The 25,267-nt window shown below is 48.0% G+C and overlaps 2 protein-coding genes across 4 annotated transcripts; one reads left to right on the forward strand and one right to left on the reverse strand.

The window, feature by feature from the left end:
• Positions 1 to 1,228: 1,228 nt before the first annotated feature.
• On the forward strand, positions 1,229 to 1,827 carry LOC116474258 (eukaryotic translation initiation factor 1-like). The gene has a single exon (XM_032754357.2). It carries the CDS (start codon positions 1,327 to 1,329, stop codon positions 1,666 to 1,668), a length of 342 nt encoding a protein of 113 aa, XP_032610248.1. The 5' UTR covers positions 1,229 to 1,326; the 3' UTR covers positions 1,669 to 1,827.
• A 9,676-nt stretch (positions 1,828 to 11,503) lies between these two features.
• LOC116476348 (putative T-complex protein 10A homolog) lies at positions 11,504 to 22,671 on the reverse strand. Of its 3 annotated transcripts, XM_058430920.1 has the most exons (9): positions 22,542 to 22,609; positions 22,327 to 22,433; positions 21,185 to 21,329; positions 19,530 to 19,745; positions 16,382 to 16,519; positions 14,966 to 15,124; positions 14,386 to 14,497; positions 12,758 to 12,858; positions 11,635 to 11,775 (listed from the first exon to the last, which is right to left on the reverse strand). In XM_058430920.1, exons 3-9 carry the CDS (start codon positions 21,326 to 21,328, stop codon positions 11,635 to 11,637), a joined length of 1,011 nt encoding a protein of 336 aa, XP_058286903.1. In that variant the 5' UTR covers position 21,329; positions 22,327 to 22,433; positions 22,542 to 22,609. The 3 variants fall into 3 exon arrangements, with proteins under 3 accessions (XP_032022147.1, XP_058286903.1, XP_058286907.1); XM_032166256.2 differs by lacking the exon at positions 22,327 to 22,433 and having other exon boundaries at positions 11,504 to 11,775; positions 22,542 to 22,671; XM_058430924.1 differs by lacking the exons at positions 11,635 to 11,775; positions 12,758 to 12,858; positions 14,386 to 14,497; positions 22,327 to 22,433 and having other exon boundaries at positions 14,806 to 15,124; positions 22,542 to 22,645.
• Between the last annotated feature and the right edge of the window lie 2,596 nt (positions 22,672 to 25,267).

Genomic DNA, 25,267 nt, shown 5'->3' on the forward strand with positions numbered 1-25,267 from the left:
CTGTGGCCTCCCAAAGCACCAGGATAACTAGTGTGAGCACCATGCCCAGCCTACAAACTATATTTAAGAAAAATCAATACAGTGAAGAACCTGACAACTGAGGAAAAATTCTACCCCTTAAAATAATTTTTAGCACACAACGGTAAAAGATTGTTTTCCTGTTGTATATTAATGGCACACCCTGCAGAAACTGGGGGCTCTTCTTTGGGTCAACAGCTGAGAGCAACTGAATTCACTCCCTGCCTGGTACATATCAATGCACGACTCTTGGCTGATTTGCATGAATGTATAAGAACCAGGCATGTGACACACAACCGCACCTGTAAAATGGAAGGAGTGGAAAACAATGGGACTTCTGTTTCACTCTGTTCTTGAAATATCAGCCGTAGGCAGAACTGTTGAATGTATGATAAATATATCCAAGAACAGTAACAGAACTTAGAATTCCTGCTGGAAAATTAACTGATCAGAGACCTTCTACATGCACCAGCTGAGAGTCAAAGTTTTAGATCTTTTAAACAAAAATAAAATACAGACCTATAAATACTTTTCATTTTCAAAAGATTGGTGTTAATATTAATCGCTCAGCATGGCCTTCGCAAACTAGCAAGTGTAATTTTTCTTTGTCTAATGTTTGCTGGAGGTCACTCAAGAAAACAAATGCTCTAGTGCCCACTTTGCTGCTGCGTGCCCAGTCAGAGCCTAAATGACAGCTCATGAAGGCAAAAATTCTAATAAGGCACCCAGCTGCACTGGCTGAAATATTAGGACAGACAGAAAAAGGGTTGGGAGCCAGGAACTCATAGGACAACGTGAGTCTCAGCAGCTTCAAGGACCCATCTGGAGGTCTTTTGTGTCACGGAGGACAAGATGCCCCACAGCGGCCTTGATTTTGCCCTGTCAATGGGGCAGATCAGACATCCCACCCACACACCCACTACAGATACCGAAGAACGCTCAAGCAAATCACAAAATCCCTGGGAAATGAACATGCAAGTTCATGGAAGGGGCCACAAATCCCAGAGGGTGCTGGAACGCAGACTCGAACCTGACCTGCGGCTGCCCTGGTGACCTCTGCAGTCTCCAGGAGGTTTGGCCCTTAGTCACTCTGCTGGGATAGGATGAAGGGCTTTGTCTGGGAATTGGAACTGCATCCATGCTTAAAGAGGACACTGTCTGGCCCAGTCACTGAGCCGCCGCCGAGGACTCAGCAGCCTCCCCCTTGAGCCCCCTCGCTTCCTGACGTTCCCTTCCCCGCTGCCCGCCTTCTCCCGCTGCCGCCGCCTTCCGCAGGCCGTTTCCACCGAGGAAAATGAATCGGATCGTATGTCTGCTCTCCAGAACCTCCACTCTTTCGACCCCTTTGCTGATGCAAGTAAGAGTGGTGACCTGCTTCCTGCTGGCACTGAGGATTATATCCACGTAAGAATTCAACAGAGAAACGGCAGGAAGACCCTTACTACTGTCCAAGGGATCGCTGATGATTACAATAAAAAGAAACTAGTGAAGGCGTTTAAGAAAAAGTTTGCCTGCAATGGTACTGTAATTGAGCATCCGGAATATGGAGAAGTAATTCAGCTACAGGGTGACCAACGCAAAAACATATGCCAATTCCTCGTAGAGCTTGGACTGGCTAAGGACGATCAGCTGAGGGTTCATGGGTTTTAAGTGCTTGTGGCTCACTGAAGCTTACGTGAAGGTTTCCTTGCAATGAGTAGAATTTCCCTTCTGTCCCTTGTCACAAGTTTAAAAACCTCACAGCTTGTATAATGTAACCATTTGGGGTCCCTTTTAACTTGGACTAGTGTAACTCCTTCATGCAATAAACTGAAAATAGCCATAAAAAAAAAAAGAGGACACTCTCTGAGGGTTAGAGCCCCAAGGAAAGAGGGAAGTAGAAAATATCTCCCTGCCGGCAGGTAGAGAGCACCAAGGAGTGTGGCTGTCTCTCTCTGAGCTCTTTCCAAAGAATGTGTCACTACAGGATGACGCTCATTTAGCCTCAGCAATTGCAGTCCTGCTACCTGTACCTGGGACACCTTAAACTAAGAAGCTAAAGTGAAGTGATCCCAGGCTGGTTGTGCCCTGGGACACCTGGCAGAAGCAAACACAAAGCTTTCTGTATACTATCTCCCAGACGGGGCCCCATAGGATCGCCACCAACACAAGCTGCCAGCACAAATATAAAATAGGTGAGGGAGCACAACACCATGAGGAAGTGCCAGAAGTACTGGAAGCAGAGACAAGCTAGCAGCAGCCAGTGCCACGTGGAGCCCTGAGACGGCAAGCATGGTGCTACCAGAAGCTGATGACAAGGCAAATGTTTGTAGAATATTTAAAAAATTAAAGTAGGAAATTAAAAATGAAAGAGAGAAAAAATTCTTGGTGGATTTGAAAAAGAACAAATGAAATGAATATAGTCTTCAAAACTAAAGCTAAAATGATGTAATAAATAGCACATAATACTCAACTGAAGAGAAAACTGAGGAAATAGATAAATAATTTACCCAGATGATAACAAGAAAATATAATATGTGAAGACGGAAAGACGCTAGAATGAGGTGGTGTAATGCAGCTGTAATTGGAGGTGGAGGGAAGGTAAGACTGATAAAGATAATAGCTGTGAATTTCCCTGAACTTGATAAGGTTCCCAGATAAAATACAGGACACCCAGTTAAATCTGAATTTTCACATAAACTACAAGTGATTTTTTAGTGTAAGTATGTCCCACATACTGCAAGGTACATACTAATAACAAAAAATTCATTTATTATTTACCTGAAATTCAAATTCAACTGGGCATCCTGCATTTTCATTTGCTAAATCTGGCAACCTTAGCTTATGAAAGACACAGTGATTATATTTAAGATGCACAACAGGCTGGCTGCGGTGGCTCACACTTGTAATTCCAGCACCTTGGGAGGCTGAGGCGGGCGGATCATGAGATCAGGAGATCAAGACCATCCTGGCTAACATGGTGAAACTCTGTCTCTACTAAAAATACAAAAAATTAACCGGGCATGGTGGCACACACTTGTAATCCCAGCTACCTGGGAGGCTGAGGCAGGAGAATCACTTGAACCAGGGAGGCAGAAGTTGCAGTGAGCTGAGATCACGCCACTGTACTCCAGCCTGGGTGACAGAGCGAGACTTTGTCTCAAAAAAAAAAAAAAAAAACCACAACAAATCCCCAATACAATGAACAAAATTAAATCCACAACTAGACAAACCATAACGTAACTGGAGACAGAACAGTTCTTAAATGCAGCAAGGGAAAAAAAAAATCACGTTCGAAGGAAGAAATTAGACCACCATCAGATCCTCCAGCAGACACCGTGTGGGAGTGGAATAAAGTCCCAACACGCTGAGAAAAATCACTGTCATTCCATTGCTCAAGATTCTCCAGTGGCTTCTCCACAACGGTCTACACGGCCTGGTCCTGGCACTTTGACCTCATCTCCTCTACCCCTGCCACACCGGCCTCCTTGCTCTTCCTCAGACACACCACACACTTTTCACGGCTCTTTCACACTCTAGAATGTTCTTCCTGATACACACACAGCTCCCTCTCTCACATCACTCACGGCTCCCTGAAATATCCTCCCTCAGTGAGGCCCTCCTCAGCGGCCTACAGATGGGCCCCTAGGACAGCAGCCCAGCACTCTCCCTCTCTGCTTCCTGGCCTCTTGTTTTTCTCTGCAGCTTTTCATAGAGACTGATATTTTTTATTGATATTTATTTTTACCTGATTATTTTATGCTTCCCTCCAATAAAATGTCATGAAATAAGAACTTTTCACAAATTTGCTCACTGCTGAATCCCTAGCCCTAAAACAATGCCTGCCACAGGGTGGCCATGTAATAGCTATGGGATGAGGGTTCAGAAGGTGCATCAGGACGAACGACCACTCATGAACAAGGCAAAACAAAGGACGTTTTCAGATGAGCCAAAAGTGTTGATTGCCCCCATCTCTTCTTGCTCATCAAGTAGAAGGAAATTGTGCCAAGAAGAAAAGCCCAAGATATAAGAAAGAAGAGCCCCAAATTCTGCAGACATTTAAAAAGTTTAAAGTAAACACTGGTTACATAAACACCACAGTAATAATCATAACTAATACGGAGGGTGAAAATCAACTTAGAGTAAAAATCCTGGCAGAAGCCAACGCAATGGCATGAAAGATCGGGGAGGAGAATTCGAACTAAAAGACTCTTGATTTGGTTGTGGAGGACAGTAAGGATACGGATACATTTTCAGTTTATGCAATAAAACCTCAGGTTAAAAGGAAAGTTATTTTCAGATTATATATTTTTCTTATGTCTGTTTCTTATAAGATTGTATTTAAAGGTAAAGATTTAGAAATAGCAAAGAAAGAATAGAAACAGATATACCAGGCGTATATTAACTAACTAAAAGAAATTACAAATAAATATTAGTAAATTCATAACCAAACCAGGGTTTTTTGTTTGTTTGTTTTGTTGTTTTTTTGAGATGGAATCTTGCTCTGCGTTCAGGCCGGAATGCAGTGATATGGGATCACTGCAACCTCTGCCTCCTGAGTTCAAGCGATTGTCCAACCTCAGCCTCCTGAGCAGCTGGGATTACAGGTGCCCGCCACTGCATCCGGCTAATTTTTGTATTTTTAGTAGAGACAGAGTTTCACCATGTTGGCCAGGCTGATCCTGAACTCCTGACCTCAGATGATCCACCCACCTCGGCCTCCCAAAGTGCTGGGATTGCAGGCATGAGTCACCTCACCCGGTCCAAACTGGGATATTTTTAACACAGTTCGCTCATTATCTAATGCAGTGGTCCCCAACCTTTTTGGCACTAGGGACCAGTTTTGTGGAAGACAATTTTTCCACGGACTGGCATGGGTGTGGGTTGTGGGAAGGTTGGATGATTCCAGTGCACTAAATTTACTGTGCACTTTATTTCTATTATTATTACATTGTAATGAAATAATTATACAACTCACCACAATGTAGAACAAGTAGGAGCCCTGAGGGTTTTTTTCTTTTTTTTTTGAGACGAAGTCTCGCACTGTAACCTGGGCTGGAGTGCAATGGCACAATCTTGGCTCACTGCAAACTCCGCCTCCCAGGATCAAATGATTCTCCTGCCTCAGCCTCCCGAGTAGCTAAGATTAAAGGCGCCTGCCACCACACCTGGCTAATTTTTGTATTTTTTGTTTTTTTAGAAGAGATGGGGTTTCACTATGTTGGCAAGGCTGGATTCGAACTCCTGACCTTGTGATCTGCCCACCTTGGCCTCCCAAAGTGCTGGGATTGCAGGCTTGAGCCACTGTGTCCAGCCACCCTGAGCTTTTTTTCCTGCAACTAGAGGGTCTCATCTAGGGGTGAAGGGAGACAGTGACAGATCATCAGGCATTAGATTCTCACACGGAGCACACAACGTAGATCCCTCGTGTGTGCGCTTCACAGTAGGGTTTGCACTCCTATGAGGATCAAATGCTGCCACTGTTCTGAAGGCGGTGGAGCTTAGGTATAAGGGATCCATGGGGAGTGGCTGTAAATACAGATAAAGCTTCCCTGGCTTGCCCTCCACTCACCTCCTGCTGTGCAGCCCAGTTCCCAGGAGACCCCAGGGTTACCCAGAGGATGGCATTTTAGAGTCCAGCCGAGACTTCAGGAAAGAATGTGGTGGCTTTTGCGACAATGAGCTGACCTCGCTGTGCGAATAAGTAACACCCATTTATCTCGGTTGTTGCTCAAGCCACGTAGCCAGGCCCACCCAGAAAAGCTGAAACACAAGCCCCTGACTGAGGTCTGACGGTGTTTACAGAGGCGTCCAGACCTGGGTGCACTTACACACCTGCACGGAAGCCGCGAGCTCACAGCTCTTGGATAAGAACCAGGAAAACACGCATTAAGCGGGGTAAGCCCCAAATTATCTGGACAGCTGCTGCTGTGGGGAACTTGCCTCCAGGGCTCAAGTATCTGCTAACCTGCAAGTCTCCACACCTCTACACACTCACATGCAAAGGCACCTACCCACGTGGGTTCCTGGTGATGTCACTCACCTGTGTGCTTGTTAGGAAACTGCACAACTTCCAAACCACCAGGGTAAGTTGTGCGCCTCGTCTGAGCATTTGCATTTTAGTAAATCTGTAAGCACCAGAAACACCTATGTTGGGAGGCAGTCTGTGTTATCATTTTGAACCTGGATTTAATCTAGTAAAGTCCTTCCTGCGGGTGGGTAAACGCACCGTCCCAGCAGGTGGGAGTGGGCTGACCTTGTCCAGGGGCACCCTCCACAGCAAGGCGGCATAGGGGGAGGGCTTGTCACCCAAGCCCAGAAGTCAAGACACTGTGGCTCTAGGCTAGTGGGAGAGAGGACTGGACCGAGGTGCAGTTCCAGGTCCTTCACCTGGTGGGCTCTGAGCTGGAGTTTGCTGGGGCTGGCAGCCTTGGGGGCCTGCAGGAGGCCCAGGCCCAGCATAGTGAATATGAGCGGGGAGCCCCAAGGCCCAAACCCCACAGCTTACAGACCAAGGGTCTCCCAGCAGCTCCAAACAACAGAAACACTCCAGTCATCAACTGTCCCCGAGTTGTGCCTCGAATTGTCACCTTACTGTGAAGTTTCCCATCATTGTGACCCCCTCTGGTCTCCAATAAAGTGGGGAAAAGAAGAGGGGAAGGAGCTGCTTTGGACGAGGACAGTCATCCGGGAGGGGAGGGGACGTTCCTTATGGTCAAGCGAGCCTTGACTATGAGTAGGGAAGGGGGAATTATTAAAAAGTTAAGGGTCCAAAACTAGAAAACCGTGGGATGTACATGTTTGTTTTGAAGTGGGACCATGGAGGACAGGCATCCACTCTCTCCTGAGCTCTGGGACCCCGGTGTGTCACTGCATGTCTGCCATCTATCATAGCAACAGCATCGCTGCCCGTCAGAGAAAGGCTGAGAGAAGGCAGGAGAGAATAGGAGGGGTGACTTATTTAGAAAAACCATGACACTGAAGTCGAAGGGACTATTTCTGTGCCATTATTTTAAAGGCATTTTTCTCACATGGGAAATTTGTCCAAATGTCAGAAGAAAGCCCCAAATGCTCAATTCTGCATCATCCCAATAATCATCAAGTCCAAGCTCAGGCTCCTCGCTGGGGTCAGGGTTCCCTCTGGAGACCAGAGAGGTCTGAGGGGAACAGAGGTGCTCTCAGGAGACCTGGGGAGGTGCACACTCGCTGGCCTGCAGTGGCCATTCCCTCTGACCACGCAAAAGGTCAGAACAGGAGGACCCTTCCGAGGCCTGTGCCAGGCCCTGTTCTGTCCCACTGATTCATCCTCACCACGTCAATTCTTATATTGTCACACTCTGCCTCCCTACACCCCCACATCTGGCTAAGAAACAGCTAGTTCCTACTCCAAAGTGATGGAAACCTGGGGCAGGCTCTGAGATCAGTATCACAGATTCTCCACTGGGCAGTGGCGTAACACAGGCCACCGTCTAAAGGGGGTCATCCAAGCTCTCCTTGTTTGCATTTCCCTGCAAAAAAGGGAGCATGCAAGTTAGTTCAGGTCGGTGGAAGAGCACATGGTGGGCACACCACACCTGTGTCCACACTCGGGGCTTCTAGTTTCCACCCTCAGGAAGGGTCAAGGGGCTTCGCTGGGATAAAATCACAGAGCCACAAGTAGGCACCTCTCATTAAAGCAAGTAACACAAAAAATAGAGACGCGCTCTGCAGTCCTTCAGAACTCCTGGACGCTGTGCCTCTACATTTGTACCAAAGCTTGGCTAACAACAGGGACACTGATCATTCTAAAGAAGGAAATGTTTAGAATACAATTTGGTAACGTGTGGGTACTAAGAGACTATTCTCAATGCACTACAAACCCTGCCCTGACCTCCCTTATCTCACCTTATTTACAATCTGTTGTGGAAATTACCCAAATTTTCTGAAATTAGAATCAAGTTATACCCTGAATTATCTGGACAAAAATATTGTCACCCTGGAGACCTTGCCTGGAAGAGCTCCAGACTGCTCAGCACCTGTGTTTTCCATGTACGGTCCCTGGACACACAGAGACGTGTAGTTTGAACCGGGGGTCACAGCATCTTCACAGCTCCTCAGCGTCAAGTGGGCCCCCAGCTACTGTGATCTGTGGCTTTCTTCCACAAACACATCATCAGCTTTTACCAGTGATGATCGTCATGGTAACAGCAGCTGTCAGCTGCTGAGTACTTGATGTGTGCCAAGCAATACATGCATGGCATAACTTTGGTCCTTATAATAACCTACAGAGGGCTTTCCCTGCCTCAGAACTATTGACAATTTGGGCAGGATAATTCTGTAGGGTTGGGGGGCTGTCCTGGGCATCGGGATGTTTAGCAGCATCCCCGGGCCCCACTATCTAGATGCCAGTAGCACCCCCACCACCCCCAGTTGTGACAACCAAATATGTCTCCAGGCATTGCGAATGTCCTCAGGGCAGGGAGAATAATTGCCCCCAGTTGAGAACCAGACCTGGGAACATTTCCTGAATTTTTTGATGCAGAAATTGAGGCCTGATGAAATCAATTAATTGGCTGCTGTTGGCACAGCTGGTCTGGCAGAGCTGCGAGTCGGCCGAGCCTGTGAACCCCAAGCCCGTGCTTTCTGCTCCACCTGCGAGGTGGCTGCCGGGTACAGTGCCTCCTCCCGGCTGTAAAAACCGTCTCCCTGGATCTCACCTCCAGCTTGTACAAGGGATTAGCTCCTGACTCTGCCTAACTTTGTTGCAATAATCAACGCACATGTACTAAGTGCTTACCATTGTGTTTCTAGAGAGTTCTGCAGAAGAGACATTATTTAATGGACTATGTTACTTAACTTTCATAACCATCTTTTGAGTTAAGTCCTAATTATCAGTCACATTTTGCAGAGGCTTAGAAAAGCTGAAAACAATGACTGAACTCAGAGCCAGGAGGGGTGCTGGTGCACTCTTGTGTCACTGCGCAGATCAGAGGGTCTTGACAACAGGGTCTCACTTGCCTGAGCATACAGAGGAAGCAGAACAGCCTGGCTCAGAGACAGCCTCGCCCGACTCCATAGCCTGTGCTCTGCCCGTTCCCCTCCACCCACCCATCCTGAACACCCAGAGGAAATGGGGTACAGATGTGCAAAGTCGTTCCTAATAACTGAGTTGGTTTTGATTTCTTTAAAAAAAAAGACAGACTTTTTTTCAAAAAAGATCCATTGTACACACCACTCTCTGGTCGGGTTTGATCTTCTTCACGTCACCATTAGAAAACCAGATGATGTGTTCTCACTCAGAGGTGGGAATTGAACAATAAGAACACTTGGACACAGGGTAGGGAACATCACACACCCGGGCCTGTGGTGGGGTGGGGGGAGGGGGGAGGGATAGCATTAGGAGATATACCTAATGTAAATGACGAGTTAATGGGGGCAGCGCACCAACATGGCACATGTATACATATGTAACAAACCTGCACATTGTGCACATGTACCCTAGAACTTAAAGTATAATAATAAATAAATAAATAAATAAATAAATAAATAAATAAATGAAAACCAGATGATGGTTGCCTTCTTATCTGAGCTCTGCTCCTTCTGGCTGGCTTCGGGGAAGGTGGTGATGGCACAACCCTCGCTCAGTGCCTGTTCTACCTTTATGGAAACACAAAAGCTCCAAGATGAAAAATGATGTAAAGCCTGATTATTGTGGTTTCATTACATTTTCTTCAATTCAGAATTGTTATATGATTATCATCTACATGGCATTCTCGACACTGGCTGTGATATTTCCTCCAAAATTGTACTGAGTGAGTAGATCGGGTCCAAATTCCCATCCCTGAATGTGGTTATCAGTAATGACTAAGTGCTATGATCTGTCCCACAAACATCCATCTTTCATAAGCTCGTGTCACACAGTGGCCATCAGTCTAGATCTTCCATGGCCGGTGACTTGGTGAGTTTAGAGTCCTGGGCCATAGGAATTGTGGTAATTGCTATGTAAAAATTACTCTTGGCACCTTTTTCTTTCCTTTTCATCCCATTCTCCTGAACTATACACTCCTATGGCCCATCCCAAAGATGTGTTGATTTTAATTAACTATCAGCAAATATTATATAACCTCATATGCATAATGCTGCACAAGGAATGTAGAAAGAATATCTTTGTCTTCACATTGAAAATATTACTCATGTAAAGATTAGCAAAAGAAAATATCTGAGAGAAATAATCTCAAGATCTGGGGAGTTAAGATAAGTGCATGTGAAAATTCCAAATGGTAAAGTGTGTTTTTGTTATTTATGTCACACGGTCACTCTTAACCATAGCGCAGAAATACAGGCGTTAATTCAGCTGAGAAAATACAAAGGGAATAAAAGCGAATGCTGGGCTTCTTAAACTGTCTTCAACCATCCACCAAACAAACCTTGACGGTGTGCGCCGCCTGCTGGCCAGGACAACAGCCTCGTATTTGATGGGGTTTGAACCAAGATGACTCCACCTACTTCCAAACCAACTCGGCGAATGAAGCAGGGATGTGTTCAGTTCCGTATCCGAAGATGAATTTTTAACCAACACTAAAAACTCCGGCAACGTTTAAAGAATCAATTACTCTCAGAAGTAATAAAGCACAAATAATATTTTAAATGTTCCACATGAAAAGAATCATACAATCTATTTTGGAGTTTATATCATTAAAAGAAACAAAACACAAAAAAGGAAAGAACTTTGGCACATCCAATGCAAGATACACAAGTAGATGCAAGATGAGTCACGAGAAGAGGAAAGTGCTGAAGACCTGGAAGGGAGGGTGGGGGAGCCAGGGATGTAGGGGCAGGCAGAGGTGGGCGACCGTTGGTTGTGGGGAGAAAGGAAGGATCGCGCTAGCAGAGGGCACAGCGCATTACCTAGTTCTTGTGTCCTCATCTTTGCAGTTTCATGAGCTTGAGTGATTGATCCCTCCATGCACGAAGCCAAGGAGGAACGTCACTTATGTCTCATGGACCTACCTACGGAGATGGCAAGATCAGGTGCTCAAATGATGTGGGTTTCCTTCTCCCCTGACAAACCACTACAACCACTGCGCTAAAGACAAAAGCATTTCAGTGAATTCAAACTGTTACTGCAAGTAGCATTCCCTGTTGTTCACTTGTCCAAATGCTTTATCCGCTTGCAAGACATAAATTCACCTTTACTGAGGCAGAGTTCACTCAGCAAAGCAAGTCTGAGGGTGACTCCCAGTTTCTAACAGGCCAACAAGAGACGCGAGATGAATGAACTGTTGAGCGGAACAAGAAGCGACGATGTGCTGCCCCAAGCAGGACTGGGTCTCCTTGGAGCTCACAAAACACCGTAGCTGCAGCCGCAGCCGGTGCCTCTTCTGACCCCTTCCTGAGTCAATGCTGACCACCGCCTCCTTGACGCGTCCTTCCAGAACTGAGCTCTCCTCAAGGGCTAAAATGTGGTGGCTGGAAGAGACTTGAGGCTATAGCTTTGGGGTTTTTCTTTAAGTATTTAAAACAAATCTTCCTCCTGAAAAGTCTATTGCTTTATTTACTGGAAATAAACTGGCAGTCAACAATGCTAGAAACGCCTGGCCTCCAGGTCAGGGCCCCATGGCCTGTCTGGAGGGAGCGGCGTGCAGAGCTCCTGGAAATTCACTTGGGGAGACCGGACCGCCGGCAGTCATCTGCCTTGGCATTTGGGTGTTGTTTTTCTTCCTCTACTTCCTCCTTTTTCATGTTAGTGACCATGGGCTGTGCTATTTCCAGGGAAGATGGTGGGTTTACAGGAAGCTTCTGCAGAAAGTGTATAATCCTAGTCTCCCGTGGTCTCCATGAACACTGCAGTGTGAGGCGGGAGAAATGCACCTTGCCCTGGCATTTGCAGCCTCTGCCTCTAAGTTGGTGGGCGCGGCTGAGCCTCAGACAGTCAGCACCAGGACTTTGGACCACGTTCTGTGTTTTATTAAAGTGCTTATCTCCCACTTGTATGTTTGATCTGGGGTCAGGGTGGCCGCAGTGACAACTGCCACATTTAACACCTGATACAAACAACACACAGAGACACCACCTGCCGTGGCTGCGGCGCTCTTTCTCAATGCAGAGCATTAGCCCTGAGGCTTCCAGGTGAACTCATTAGCTGGATCCTCAAACAAAATAAAACCCTAAGAAAAATGTTCCCACTCATCCCTCACTGAAGATGTTGGAAACGGCAGAACAGAACTTGGGATTTTCGCGGGAGACAGAAAACAAGCGGGACCTGTGTTCTGAGACTTCCCCGCCAGGCGCCTACTTTTACATCACACGTAAGTTCACAGCCCGAATTTCCTGCCGTAGAGAAAATAATTTCATTTTATTGACTTGTTTTTTGTAAAATACAGCATGTTACAAGTGGGCCCCTAGCTAGGGCTTAGAAGTATGTTTGCTGTTCTTGCCTTCGAGTCTATTAATGTCAATTGCGAACTGTAAATCAAAATGATAAAAAATGAAACTCTGACTAGGGGAACACATAAGTCATGAAAAATATTAATCTTGTTTGTGCTAAATGCAACCAACTTAAATCTATAAAAAAAAGTCTCTGAAAGGCTGAACCTCAGGAAATAAAGAGACGTTTGGAATCATCTTAATTTTCTGTTCTTGTCAAGAAGATGGGAAGATGCAACCATCTCGTGACACTCGTTCCGAATGTCACTTCCCCAGGACGAAAAGGTCACCTTCTCAGGTCTCCCTGAGGGGAACTGGGTGGGCCACCCTCGCAGAAGCCACTCAACCCACCTACCTGCAGCTCTGCAATGTTTGGGGAAGAACCGGCCAACTCGTCAGGTTGAACGTGGCTGAGAAATCCACCTTCAGAACCCTCTAAGACTGATGAGCTTCCAGCTAAAAAGCAAATAAGTTAAATTTAAAGGGACAGTGCATATACATTGTGGAAACATCATTATCCTAATGCGATTGCTAAATCCAATTTAAGTGAACGGGTGAACACGTTCTCTCTTGTTCATGAGATCACTATACACACGTCAGGTCAGTTCAACAACAAATGATCCTGTAAGGAACGTTAATTCTTTAACGAATACACTCAGTCAGTATTTCTTGGGCATCGCTCTGTCTCGAGTATTCTGATGGATCAGGAGATTGACGGATGGAAAGGCACTGTCTCGGCCTGAAGCTGCTCACCGTCCTGTAGGAGGCAGACACGGGAGAGAAAAGCCGGATCCCTGCGCCACTGGCTTGTGGGACCCATGAAGGGACAGGGGCTGTGGTGAAGGAGCATCACAGGCTTCCAGGAGAGCCAGGGATCGGGGGGGCTTCCCCAGGATGGCGTCACTGTCAGCTGAGATGATGTCTGGAGGTTGCGGAGGTGCTAGCAGGTGTGTGGGAGACAAGGCCTCCAGTTCTGCCCGGCACCAGCAAGTAAACTGAGGTCTTGTCCAGGGGACTGAAGGGGAGGGGGCAGCAGGAACGAGGCGGCCAGGCTGGTGCTGACCTGATGGGAAGGGCTTCCCCACCCTGCAGAGGAGCGCAGAGGGGACTGTGAGGGCACGCAGGGCCTGGGGTGGTCTGAAGCAGATGATGGCACCAGCCTCACCTCTGTGAAGCTCCCTGCAGAGGCCATGAAGCAGCCTGGGGGGCAGGAGGCCTGCGGAGCGGACCCGGGAGGAAGACAGTGTCAGGTTCGGCCCTGCAGGGCCACACAAGCCTGGGCCGAGCATGGGAAGGAGTCCAGGTGCCAGGCAGCCCAGGGCGAGTGGTGCCCACAGGCTTGGGCTGTGCTGTGCGTAAGGACCACACTGAGGCTGGGCCACTGCATGGGCTCCATTTCTTCAGGAAGACTGGGTCCTGCGGGGATCGTGAAGCTGCTCTGGTCATCTTCTGGCAGCAACGTGAAGAAGGAGTTCTTTCCCAACTCTACCAGGGGTACTGTTGGCTCCTCCCAGTGGGACCCTCGATACGGAAAGCACCCATAGCTGCATGGACAGAGCTGGGCCTCGGGAAAGAGGCTGGGCAGGTGCCAGGTGAGAGGGCGCTCCATCAGGGTGGCAGCAACGCCACGGGCGGGCAAACCGAGAAAAGGGAACAAAGCCCCCAAGTCCGCCCAGCGCCAGCCAGACGCCTTCTGCTGGGAGTGTGCTCAGGGGGAAGCGGCCGGTAGGATTCCGAATCTCCAGCCACGGCCCCTGGAGACCGGCACGTGGGCTGTGTGTGGGGTGGAGAGCTGGGGGTGTCGGCAAGACTCCCAGGTGAGGACCCAACGAGGGAATCAGACAAAAGGTGGTCAGAAATTAGGCAGCTCCATGAAGGACACGTCCTTGCCGTAGTAAGATGTTCTGCTGACGCGTATCCACAAGAAAGCCCCGCAGTTTACAGGTAGCAAGGAAACAGTTAGGAGTCCCCGACCCTGCTCACCAGCTCCTCCGGCTGCTGCCGTCTGCTCCTGCAGCGTGGCGGCCTGGGAAGCCTCCACTGGTGATTTTCTGCCACTAGAGTTTTGTGGACTTCGGGAAGATGGATGCATAACCTGGGGCAAAGACAGTCAGAGGCTCCCCTTGTCACAAGGTCCCTGCAGCCGGCAATGCCTCGAGCCCAAAGGCTGGGAGCACGAAGCCATCTTCAGCCATCCACGATTTCCAGCAAGACCCCAGGGCTCACCCAACAGCCCTGCACTCCGCACTACAGGGTAGGTCAATTCTTTTAAAGACTCTGCAGAAATATACCAACTACAGAGCTCAGGAAAGCAATTGATTTTTAAAACTCAATTCAAGTTGTTTGCTTTTTAAAACCCAATTCAATTTATTTGCTTTTATAGCATTAAAGACATGTCTGCAGAAATTCAAAGTTTTATCTATAGAAACATAATTAGGTTAATAAATTACTAGGTCTATTTCGAATAACAAATTGAGTACTTTTATTAGACCTAAGTGGAACTTCATCTGAATCTGAATTTTCCATGCGGCCAGTGTAGAGTGACCCAGGTTTCCGAGGTCACTTTTCCGTCTTCAGACACCCCCCGTCTTTCTGCACCGGGAGTCGGCCTTCCAGTGGGTGCTGGACTTCTGTCCTGATGTCTCCCAGGAGGACTTTTCTCTCTATCTTCCTGTGGTGGTGTTTTCCCTGAGTTGATTCCTTCTGTCTTTAAACTCATTGGCTGAAAATAAATGTGGTTGCATTAGTAACCATCATATTATTTTAAAATGTTAAGCAACACACCACACCAGCTACCACAGAATCTAGGCGATTCTACCCCCGCTTCCTACAGAAGGACATGTGAAGCATCCACGCTTGGTGTCTCTCATTCCCCATTTTACAGCTACAGTCTTGAGGAATTCAGGAACGGTACAGCTGACATCGTAGAATAAAGTCAACAGTGAAATAAAGTACTTGAAACTCAATTCAAAAATGCATAATAAAAATAATGTTCTACCTTTTGTGTTGTTTAAAAATTCATGGCTTTGAGGCGTGGATAAGCCACCCATTCAGTTATCTATCTACTCATACATTGCCCGGCACGCGTGCGATTAACTCAGGTCAACGAGGAAGTGTGAGAGAAGTCTGCGTCTCACGGGAGGCTGGACCTATGCAGTCCGTCCTCGGACTTTCGATGTTTTGTACTCATAGGATCTGAAAGGGCTCTTTTCCTACTTGTGACAAATGCTTGGAGTAGATTTCGTATCTTCCTTCAGGGAATAAAGTGTTATCTGCTCAGCAGCTGCTTTGGGAAAATGCGAGGGGATAAACCATCTTCAGGAGTTGGGGGGCAATCTTCTCCATCCACATCAACCCAGTATCAGTTGCTGGCTGAGGACTCACGAGATTTGCCTCTCGAGTGTGAGGGTGACATGAAGCTGGGACGGGAAGAGACACACTGGCCAGCAGAAGGTTCTAAAGAGGAGCTAATTTTAACAAGGAAAAATGTGATAGAGACAAAATAGCATCCTGCACTGTGGCCCCCAAGCAAGCAGCACAGCCCCCGTTCAGAGGAGTCCAGGCTGACAAGCAGCAGGTGCAAGATCACAGTGCAGAAGCAGGGAGCGTGGGAGGCTGCGAGCCCCGAGACCCACGGGCAATGGCACGTGGAGAGAGCGCCACGCACATCACCTCCACGGGTGGGACCCACGGAAACAAAGCCCCCGAGTCCACTTGGCCCCAGCCAGACGCTTGCCGCTGTGAGTGCGCTCAGAGGGAAGCAGCTGGGAGGACTTGGAATCTGCTCTACAGCAGGAAGCGCTGCGGGTTAGGGTCTTGTTTGAAGGGCACAAACCCGTGTCCTCGGAAGAACACAGGACTCCAGGGAGCACCACGCTCGCCCAGGGAGGTGAAACTGTGTGGTGAGGAGCTGATGGGATGTGTGTGTTTGTGTACAGAACCTCTGCTCTCTTTACAGACGATAAGCACGAAGGGTCACCTTTGGAGGAGCTAAGTTGTTAGGTGACGATCTCTGTCCCAGGAGAGTGGCACTCTGACTCTTGTGGCCAGCGTGTTTGGGCATTGTCTCTTCATCAGCTGCCAGAAGTGAAATTTTTCCAAAAGCAGGTTGCAATGCCTAAAAGACAAAATGCAGGGAAATTTTTCACATTTTTACAGGTAAGATAAATTCAAATTTTAATACAATCCAAAATAATTGGAATGTCCTAGAAAAAATTAGGGTACAAGGTGGGGGGGCTTGGCCTGGTTTTTCCCCTAACATGTTGATAAGAACAGAAACCCTCACCCAACGTTTGTGAAGGGAGCTTTGTGGAGCCCATGTGTGCTTTGTGTTTCTTATTGTGATTCCTTGTTTCAAAATGATTGCAGGATCCCAAAGGCCACAGAATGAACAATACCCGACACATCTTCCTTCAGGCTCACGTGTCTTCAGCGGGGAATGCGGCAACGGAGGAGGAAAATGTGATGCTCCTTCTACTGTTGTCTCTACAACTGTCTAAGATTCGAAATGCAAATTCCCATTTTCCCTGTAATCAGCAGACTGACCTGGAACAGCGTGATCCTTCAGGTGGGAGGAGGTGTGTTAGGTCTGGAATGTTTGATTATTCCCCGCTCTCCCCTCTGAGGAGGAGGGGGAGTGAGAAGGGGAGAGGGTTGCTATGAACGAACCCTTAACACCAGATCCAGAGGGGCTCATCCACACAGCAGTGCCCGCGTTCCGAGGGTGCTCATGCCTCAGCCTTTTAGATACTCAGTCCCTAAAACTGCGACTACACACAGATACACCTATGCAAATTTAAAGTGTGGAATTCACATGTCCCGTCCTTTCTTCAAATCAGGTATGCTCTCGTGAGCACAGACCCTCTTCTTATAAACAGCCCCATGGTGACCAGTACAACGCACAGAATCAAAACAAAATTTGGAAATTCACCAAGCTCTAATCTCGAAATAAGAGAATGATGGAAACTGCAGGGAGTGTGAAGACTGAATGAGACTTCCTTGACTCTTGGGGTTACTGTTATGGTTACATTTCGACCAACATACAATGACCCAAATGGGGCAGTAGATACTATTTTTTAGGAACTGGCATACGGTATAAGCAGGGAAAAATCCCTGTGGGTCTTATGGGTTCTCCTCACAGAAGGTGGACAATCCCGGCCAGTATTTGTGGCGATTTCTCCCTCTCTACCTCTGACGGAGGAACAGCCTGCCCGGCTTCCGCTCTTCCTTCCGCAGAAGGACTGGGCCCTTTGCTGTGCTGAGAGGCTAAACCCGCTTTCTTTCCGAGGCAGCAGAAGCCATCTCCATGGAAACAAAGCTCTGGCAGAGCTCCTGAAGAGTGGGAATAACTTCCGAGATTTCCCGTAATTTCTTGTACAGGAAAGTGCAGCTGTTCTTGCCACGCTGGGAGAACCGACCACAGAGCAGGCTCCTCTGGAATGTATTCCATGGGTGCCTCTGTGTGTGTGCGTGTGTGTGTGTGTGTTGTAATCACTGTGTCGTATGGGAAATATTCTAAGTCCTGGAAGTACCGATTTAAAAGTTCACACACTAAGTGCAGATAGGAAATGTTGGTACTTTTCTTAACCCACTGAGAAATATCCCCACTTACATTTGGAGGGTGTTCACATGGTTCCATGTGTCCTTACCTGTACGTATAATTTTAATGATTCAAGTTGTTTAGGCCCATGTGCGGGAAACAGAACCCAGACAAGGCAGTGATAACACTGGCCACGTTCACACTGTCTTAGGCTCGGTCTTTGAGCCATGTGATCACACCGAAAGCTCAGTGTTCTATACAGGCAGGCGGGTGCTGGGAGGCACCGACTACTTCAGCATGAGAATGCTGGTTCTTCCTTTGGGATAGATCAGGGCAGTGATGTGGGACGGGCGCAGGAAAGTCCTGGGTAGAGAAGGGCAGGTCCCTGGCTAGGGCTGCACCCTGGGGCCTGTGCCCAGAGACCTAGGCATTTCCGCTTTCGTGCCCAAATGTAGCATTTCCAAGACCACCCTGGCCCACCACACTCCCATCTTGTGCCTGTGAAAACCCCGAGACCCTAGCGGGCAGAGACACAAGTGGCTGGCAGCGAGAGGAACACACTGGCAGATGCCAGCAAGCCATTGACTGGTAGAATGACACGGAGATTTGTCAGGGCGGTCAGAGGAGAGCCCGGCCACTGGGCTGCCCAACTCCAGGTGAAAACCGCCTTCCCACTCCATCTGGGTTCTGGCTCCCCCGTCCGCTGAGAGCTACCATCACCCAATAAAAAACCTCGCACCCATCCTCCAAGCCCACGTGTGATCTGATTTTTCAGGTACACCAAGGCAGGAACCCAGGACACAGAAAGCCCTCTGTCCTAGTGATGTGCAGAGGGTCTAACTGAGCTGATAAACACAAGCTACCTACAGACAGCTAAACTGAAAGAACGCCTTGTAACACACGCCCACTGGGGCTTCAGCTGTAAACATTCACCCCTAGACACTGCCGTGGGGTTGGAGCCGCACAGCCTGCCCCTCTCTACGCTCCCCTAGAGGTTTGAGCTGTGGGACACTGAGGAAGCCAGCCACACCCCATCGCAGGCCCTGCGAGGGGGACAAGGGAACTTTTCCCGTTTCAACAGGTCTCTATCGCATTCTACACAGCTGTCCTAGAGGATGAACAGAAGGACACCAGGCCAGAGCTGGCTCTGGAGTCACCCTGGGTTCAAATCCCAGCTCCGCATTCTCCAACCGGTGGCCATGATGGAGTTAGTCATAGGATCCATTTCATAGGGTCGTCGTAGAGAGTAAGACGGTAACGCTCCCTACCTAGCCCATGTGAAGTCCACAGTAAGGGTTTGCTGCTGCTGTCCTGAGACATCATGAGATGTCTTAGAATTCTAGACATGAGATGCGTAGCCTGGAGGCGGCCGTGCTTCTGTCTGCTGGAGCGCCAGGTGAGAGGCCTGATGTATCCAGTTCTTTAATCTTTACTTGTGGGAAATGGGGTGGATGGAAAGATAGCAAGCCCTCCCACCACCTGGAGTGTGAGAGATACCACGTCACCCAGCAATAAAGCCCACATCTTTACGGGGACGCTATTTTTACATAATGCAAATGATACAAAAACACAAGTGCGCCTTTGGTACCAGAGTGTGTGGTTCTCGCCCTGCGTGTGGGGACGCTGCAGGCTTCTTCCTGGCTTCCCAATGCTGTCGCTGCAGACCTCTCAGCTCTTCTCGGAGCTCCAGGTTCTGCTTCCTCAAGGCATCGATATGACTCTGGAGTTTTCTGTGAACATCAGCCCACAGCGACTCCTGTCTCCTGAGCTCTTGGTGGAGTCCGGTGATCTGCTGCTGTAATGACTGTTATTGGGAAGAGAACACCAGAAAACCTCTCAGACGCACAACCGGCACATTCATCTGCAAAATACTCAAGGCCTCTCTGATGTAAGACCAACACCCTTTCTGGACAAAAAGACACCCAATGAGAAAAACAGGACAACCACAGCCTTTTTCTTCCTTCCTTCCTTTCTTTCTTCTTTTTAAATTTTTATTTATTTATTTATTTATTTTTTTGGCAGAGTCTCACTCTGTCACCCAGGCTGGAGTGAAGTGGCGTGATCTCACTTCACTGAAGCTTCAACTTCATGAGCTCAAGTGATCTTCTTGCCTCAGCCTCTGATGTAGCTGGGACTACAGGCGTGCACCACCACACTTGGCTAATTTTTGCATTTTTAGTAGAGATGGTGTTTCACCATGTTGCCCAGACTGGTCTCAAACTCCTGGGCTCAAGCGATCCACCTGCCTCGGCCTCCCAAAGTGCTGGGATTACAGGCATAAGTTGCCATGACTGGCCACAGCTTTATTCTTATTAAGTAGTGTTTATTATGAGTTAGTCCACATAATATAACCAGATAAAGATGGTTAGTGAATTATGATTCTTTGTTAAAACACTACAGCAATAAGAGGCTGGCATTCTTTTTCCTTCCTTTTTTTCTTTTCTTTTCTTTTTTTTTTTTTTTTTTTGGAGTCAGGGTCCTGCTCTGTTGCTCAGATTGGAGTGCAGTGCAGTGGCACAGTCTCGGCTCACTGCAACCTCCACTTTCCAGGTTCAAGCAATTCTGGTGCCTCAGCATCCTGAGTGGCTGTGATTACAGGTACATGCCACCACACCTGGCTAATTTTTGTATTTTTAGTAGAGATGGGGTTTTGCCATGTTGGCCAGGCTGGTCTCAAACACTTTGCTGGCATGGATGTATGGTCAACAGTTTAAAAATTATGGAAGCCACTGCATTTTCAACCTGACATGTTAGCCTTCCCCTGGCATCCTTCATTGGACCGTAGAGCCTCCAGCCTTGCTCTGAAAATAAGCGGGATGGTGATAAAGGTACAGCCCTGCACTGCGTGGCCCTGGCCACAGAGACCCATGGCACTTTCTTGAGAGCACGCTCTGTCCAGCAGGGTCCGGTGAGGAAGGTGGTTGCTGGGATGATGTGAGGCGTGTCAACCTGATTTTCGTTAATGAAGTTTTTAAAGTCTGGTGCCTTCTCCTGGATTAGAGGAGAAAAGCTGGAATGTTAATATTTTATTTAACTCCCTGTTCTGCCTCCCATCCACCAAGAGAGAAGGTTGCAGAGGGGAAAAGAGCCGCGTGCCCCTCTGAGAGGAAGTTCAGCATCAGCGTCCCGGGCTGGCGCATTCCTACGCGGTCTGGCGAGGGAAAGTCCAATGACAGGCTTCAGGGACAGGAGTCAGGGTCCCGCCTGGTGGGACTAACTGTGTCCCCACAGGGGTCAGCTCACCAGCATCTCCTCAGCATTGCCGTCCTCCCTGGGGACCTCGGCTGCCGCAGCTGTCTTCTCCACGGCAGCCCCAGCTCCCGGGCATGGTTCCTCTGGGTGGGTGCCTTCCTTGGACTCTCCAGCCTCGAGCTGACCCTCCAGCATCCTGGTTGGGAAGGGAAGAGCTATGGCAATGCCTGAATGCAGCCCCCTACCCCGTCAGTGTGGGCTGAAGGCCCAGTCTCAACCTAAGGACGAGCAGGAACCACAGCTGCTCTTCTCCCTGGGGGTCCTGTACATATTCCCAAGCCCGAAGCTACCAGGTGAAAGGACACCACAGATGGAGGGACTGAGTGGCCCACAGCTGGCTCTTCACCATCTTCCATGGAAAACAGTTCCTAGAAGATCAGCCTGACACCTAACACACTCTCAACATCCACAGACGGAGGGACTGAGCGGTCCACACCTGGCTCTCCATCATCCTCCATGAAAAATGCTTTAGATCCTAGAAGATCAGCCTGACACCTAATGCACTCTGGTCATCCAGAGAAGGGTGTGAGCGGGGTGTGAGCCGGTGTGAGTGGGGTGTGAGTGGGATGTGAGTGGGATGCGAGTGGGTGTGAGGGGAATGTGAATGGGTGTGAGCAGATGTGAGCAGGATGGTCTTGGGGTGTGAGTGGGATGTGAGTGGATGGTTGCATGTGACCCTGAGGGAATTCTCAGCCCTTTAATCAGCACCACTGGATCAACACCCACTTGGAGGGGCACAGGCAGACCCCACACTGTATTGAGTCTGAGTCTTGAACCATCAGGATGACATTTGTGAATTCATGGTGAAGACACGGAAAGGAAACCCCTTTTTATAGGTACAGCATTTATGCCGGTTCTAGGAAGCTCACAGCAATCAGAAAACTAAAACAAAAGAGGAAACGCAAAGCTCCCTGCAAGCCTCAGGGTCCTCTCTGAAAGCCGCTCCCACCCCTGCCTCACCCTCGCGGTTTTAGGAAGTGAGTGGCCCCCAACGAAACCCCAACTGTTTATTCATAAACTTCTCACTGTATACAAACCTGAGAATGAACAGTTTAACCACAGTGATTGGAGAAATGCTGTTTAAAAGAGAGTGTCCTGGTGGAGGCAGATCGAAGGTCAAGAGCAAGACCTACCAGTAACCGGATCCCTGGCCGTTCCTTCCCCGCGGGGACTGGGACAGTTTCCGTGGAAGTGGGCGGGGATCCGCTGTCTTCACGGCCCTGAGAAAGCTACTTCTTTCCTGTTCCTCCGAGGGGATACCCCAGTGTCCTCGGCCCCAAACTCGTGACCCCCTCAGTCTGGGGAAGACCCCTTCCCTCAGCCCCACTACCAGACCTCGTCACCTCACCTGATCCCCGCCAGTCACTTCTGCCGGGACCAGATTATCTGGGCCGTGTCCCCTCAGCTGTCCCCAAGTCCTCTCGCCTCATCTCCAGAGACCAGGGAGCAGCAGACGGTTCCAACGGACTTTCTGTCTTAAAGGGGCATGAGCGTCTCACTCAACATCACCACTGGACCAGCTCAGATAATAATTAAACATCCCAAACCTGCAATTCTAACATAGGAGCTCACTGTCAGTGGAGTCCATCCATCCACAAAGGACACTGGAGAGAGTCAAACTGCTCTTCCCCATTGACAAAAACCATGTGTTAATATCAAGTCTTCAATATCCAGCGTGTAGTAAGAGCTCGTTTCTCTGAGCATACATTCTTGACGAAATATAAACTGTCTTTGCATGTCAAATTATTTACTAGAAAAAACATTTTTATGGAGGGAAAATATTGTATGTGAGTTTAAAGAGGAGACAGGATTCAAATTTTCATCATTTCACAAAATGCGTCTCCATCTGAATTGTCGTGTGATTTTTGTGACAGAGAAGAGAATGAGGAGCAAGCGAGAGTCCATGTTCCTGTTAAGCCCTGGCCGTCCTTCTCATCCGGGGCTCCCCTGAGCCTGCTTGTGCTGTGTGTCACTCGGATAGTCCCGCAAGCGACTCGCATGCAATAGGCAGTAAACACCGACGTCGTGAATGAATGAAGAAACTACCACAAAGAGGAAACGAGGCACTTTTGTCCCTGCGTGTCATTCTAACCATGGGATTGTGGGTCCTGAGGTATGTGAGGGGTTGTGTGTGTGTCCTGAGGTGTGTGAGGGTTGTGTGTGTGTCCTGAGGTATGTGAGGTGTTGTTTGTGTGTCCTGAGGTGTGTGAGGTGTTGTGTGTGTCCTGAGGAGGTGTGTGAGGTGTTGTGTGTGTGTCCTGAGGTGTGTGAGGTGTTGTGTGTGTGTCCTGAGGTGTGTGAGGGTTGTGTTAGTTTCTGTGCTCCTTTCAGGTGCGGCACTGGCTAGTCTCAAACTTCTGGACTCAAGCGATCCACCTGCCTCAGCCTCTTAAAGTGCTGGGATTACACACCCTTTAAGCATGTTCTCTGTACAATATTTTGTAAAAATTGAGAATAAGAAAAGACATTGCCCCTTTAAACAAGGTGGTAAGGCAACATGTAAAAACTACTCAATCCACATTAGTAAATGCTTCCATTAATTACATTCTAAAGTTTTTTTGTTTAAAATGAATTAGGGGAGTACATTATGCTCTTCAAGATAATGAACAGAGAAAAATGTCCAATGATTGCCAGCCATCCCAATAATGCATTTACTCTATGTGGTGTTATTTTGTTTTTGCAGTAGGACCCAAGTGATTAGAAAGGATATCCCATAGTCAGTGATCAGCTGACTGAGTACGGACAGGGAAAGAAGCTAACTTAGACCTAAAGGGACCTGGGGTCAGGAGACATTTCTAGATAAGCCCCTCAGCCGGATAACATCAACCCGTGACTTCCAATACCAATGCTGAAGAGGCCACAGAGGAGAGAGAATTCTGAGAAGGTTTTTAATATCTGAAAGTTACTGTATTTCAAGAAGTGGAAAGTTTCTTGATATGTGTATGAAGGTCAAGATTGAGATAGTGATACTGAGGGTGGGATGATACCACACTGAGGCTGGGAGCTTTTTTTCTTGTAAATCTTTCTGTAGGTATACCTCTGTGGATTCCTACCACTTCTAAACCATAGTTACAAGGCCAATAAATACATAGAACAGTGTTCCTACCGCTCGTGGGCATCATGCTCTTCCTAACAGCTCTATCGGAACCCTTTATTGCTCATGACCTTATGTCCATATCATGCTATCTGATTATTCATCATTTTTCCTGGATATGCCTGATATGAAATGTGGATACAGCTATGTTTGAAGAAATATGTTGTAGGAAAGGAAACTCCGACCTCGGAATCTGAGGATTTGTATAATTTGGTCTTTAAACAAAAGAATTATGTGATTTTGGGCAAGTCCCTTAATACAGTATTTGAACTTAATTTTATTGCCCCTTCTAGGTCTAAACTCACAGCTGTGAGTAGTAATTTGCGGCATGATGGTGAGGTGAAATGACAGAGGCTCATGGCACGTCATTGCAGAATATCCACTAGACTTTCACAAGTCACCAGTCATGGATTTCAGGATCTGACTGCTTGTCATCTTGGGAGACGTCAGGATCTGCTTGTCTTCATGGGGAGACGTCAGGACCTGACTGCTTGTCTTCATGGGGAGACGTCAGGATCTGACTGCTTGTCGTCACAGGAGAGATGAGGATCCGACTGCTCGTCAACACGGGAAACGTCAGGATCTGACTGCTTGTCATTATGGGAGACGTCAGGATCTGACTGCTTGTCATCATGGGAGACGTCAGGATCTGACTGCTTTTCTTCATGGGAGGTATCATGTACAGCTTAACAATTAGCTAAGGGGTTCATCTGACAGATACCTCTAATTACTGCTTTAGCTAAAAGCCCTCATGAAAGACACAGTTTTACTGCATCATATGAACCCGTGGTAAATATTCTGTGACCTGATACTTATCCAGTCAGAGCTCTGTTAGACAGAACTAAATAGTTGCCAGAAAAATGAAAACTAATACTCATAATATTAGCCTTGAAATACTACAAAATCATGAGACTTTTGAGTCATCAGTGAAGGTAAAAGCTCAATGCAACATGTTTCTATTCTGTTCCTTGTTATTTTCC

The sequence above is a fragment of the Hylobates moloch genome, unplaced genomic scaffold, assembly GCF_009828535.3.
Source record: "Hylobates moloch isolate HMO894 unplaced genomic scaffold, HMol_V3 SCAFFOLD_2, whole genome shotgun sequence".
Lineage (NCBI taxonomy): Eukaryota > Metazoa > Chordata > Mammalia > Primates > Hylobatidae > Hylobates > Hylobates moloch.

What these genes read in the sequence shown, in the direction of transcription:
- LOC116474258 (XM_032754357.2), top strand. Translation starts at nt 1,327, where the DNA reads ATGTCTGCTCTCCAGAACCTCCACTCTTTCGACCCCTTTGCTGATGCA.
- LOC116476348 (XM_032166256.2), bottom strand. Translation starts at nt 21,328, where the DNA reads ATGCTGGAGGGTCAGCTCGAGGCTGGAGAGTCCAAGGAAGGCACCCAC. An exon ending in GCAATGCTGAGGAGATGCTG is followed by an intron (nt 19,746 to 21,184) that starts GTGAGCTGACCC and finishes TCCCAATAACAG; the next exon opens with TCATTACAGCAGCAGATCAC. An exon ending in ACAACTTAGCTCCTCCAAAG is followed by an intron (nt 15,125 to 16,381) that starts GTGACCCTTCGT and finishes ATTTATTTTCAG; the next exon opens with CCAATGAGTTTAAAGACAGA.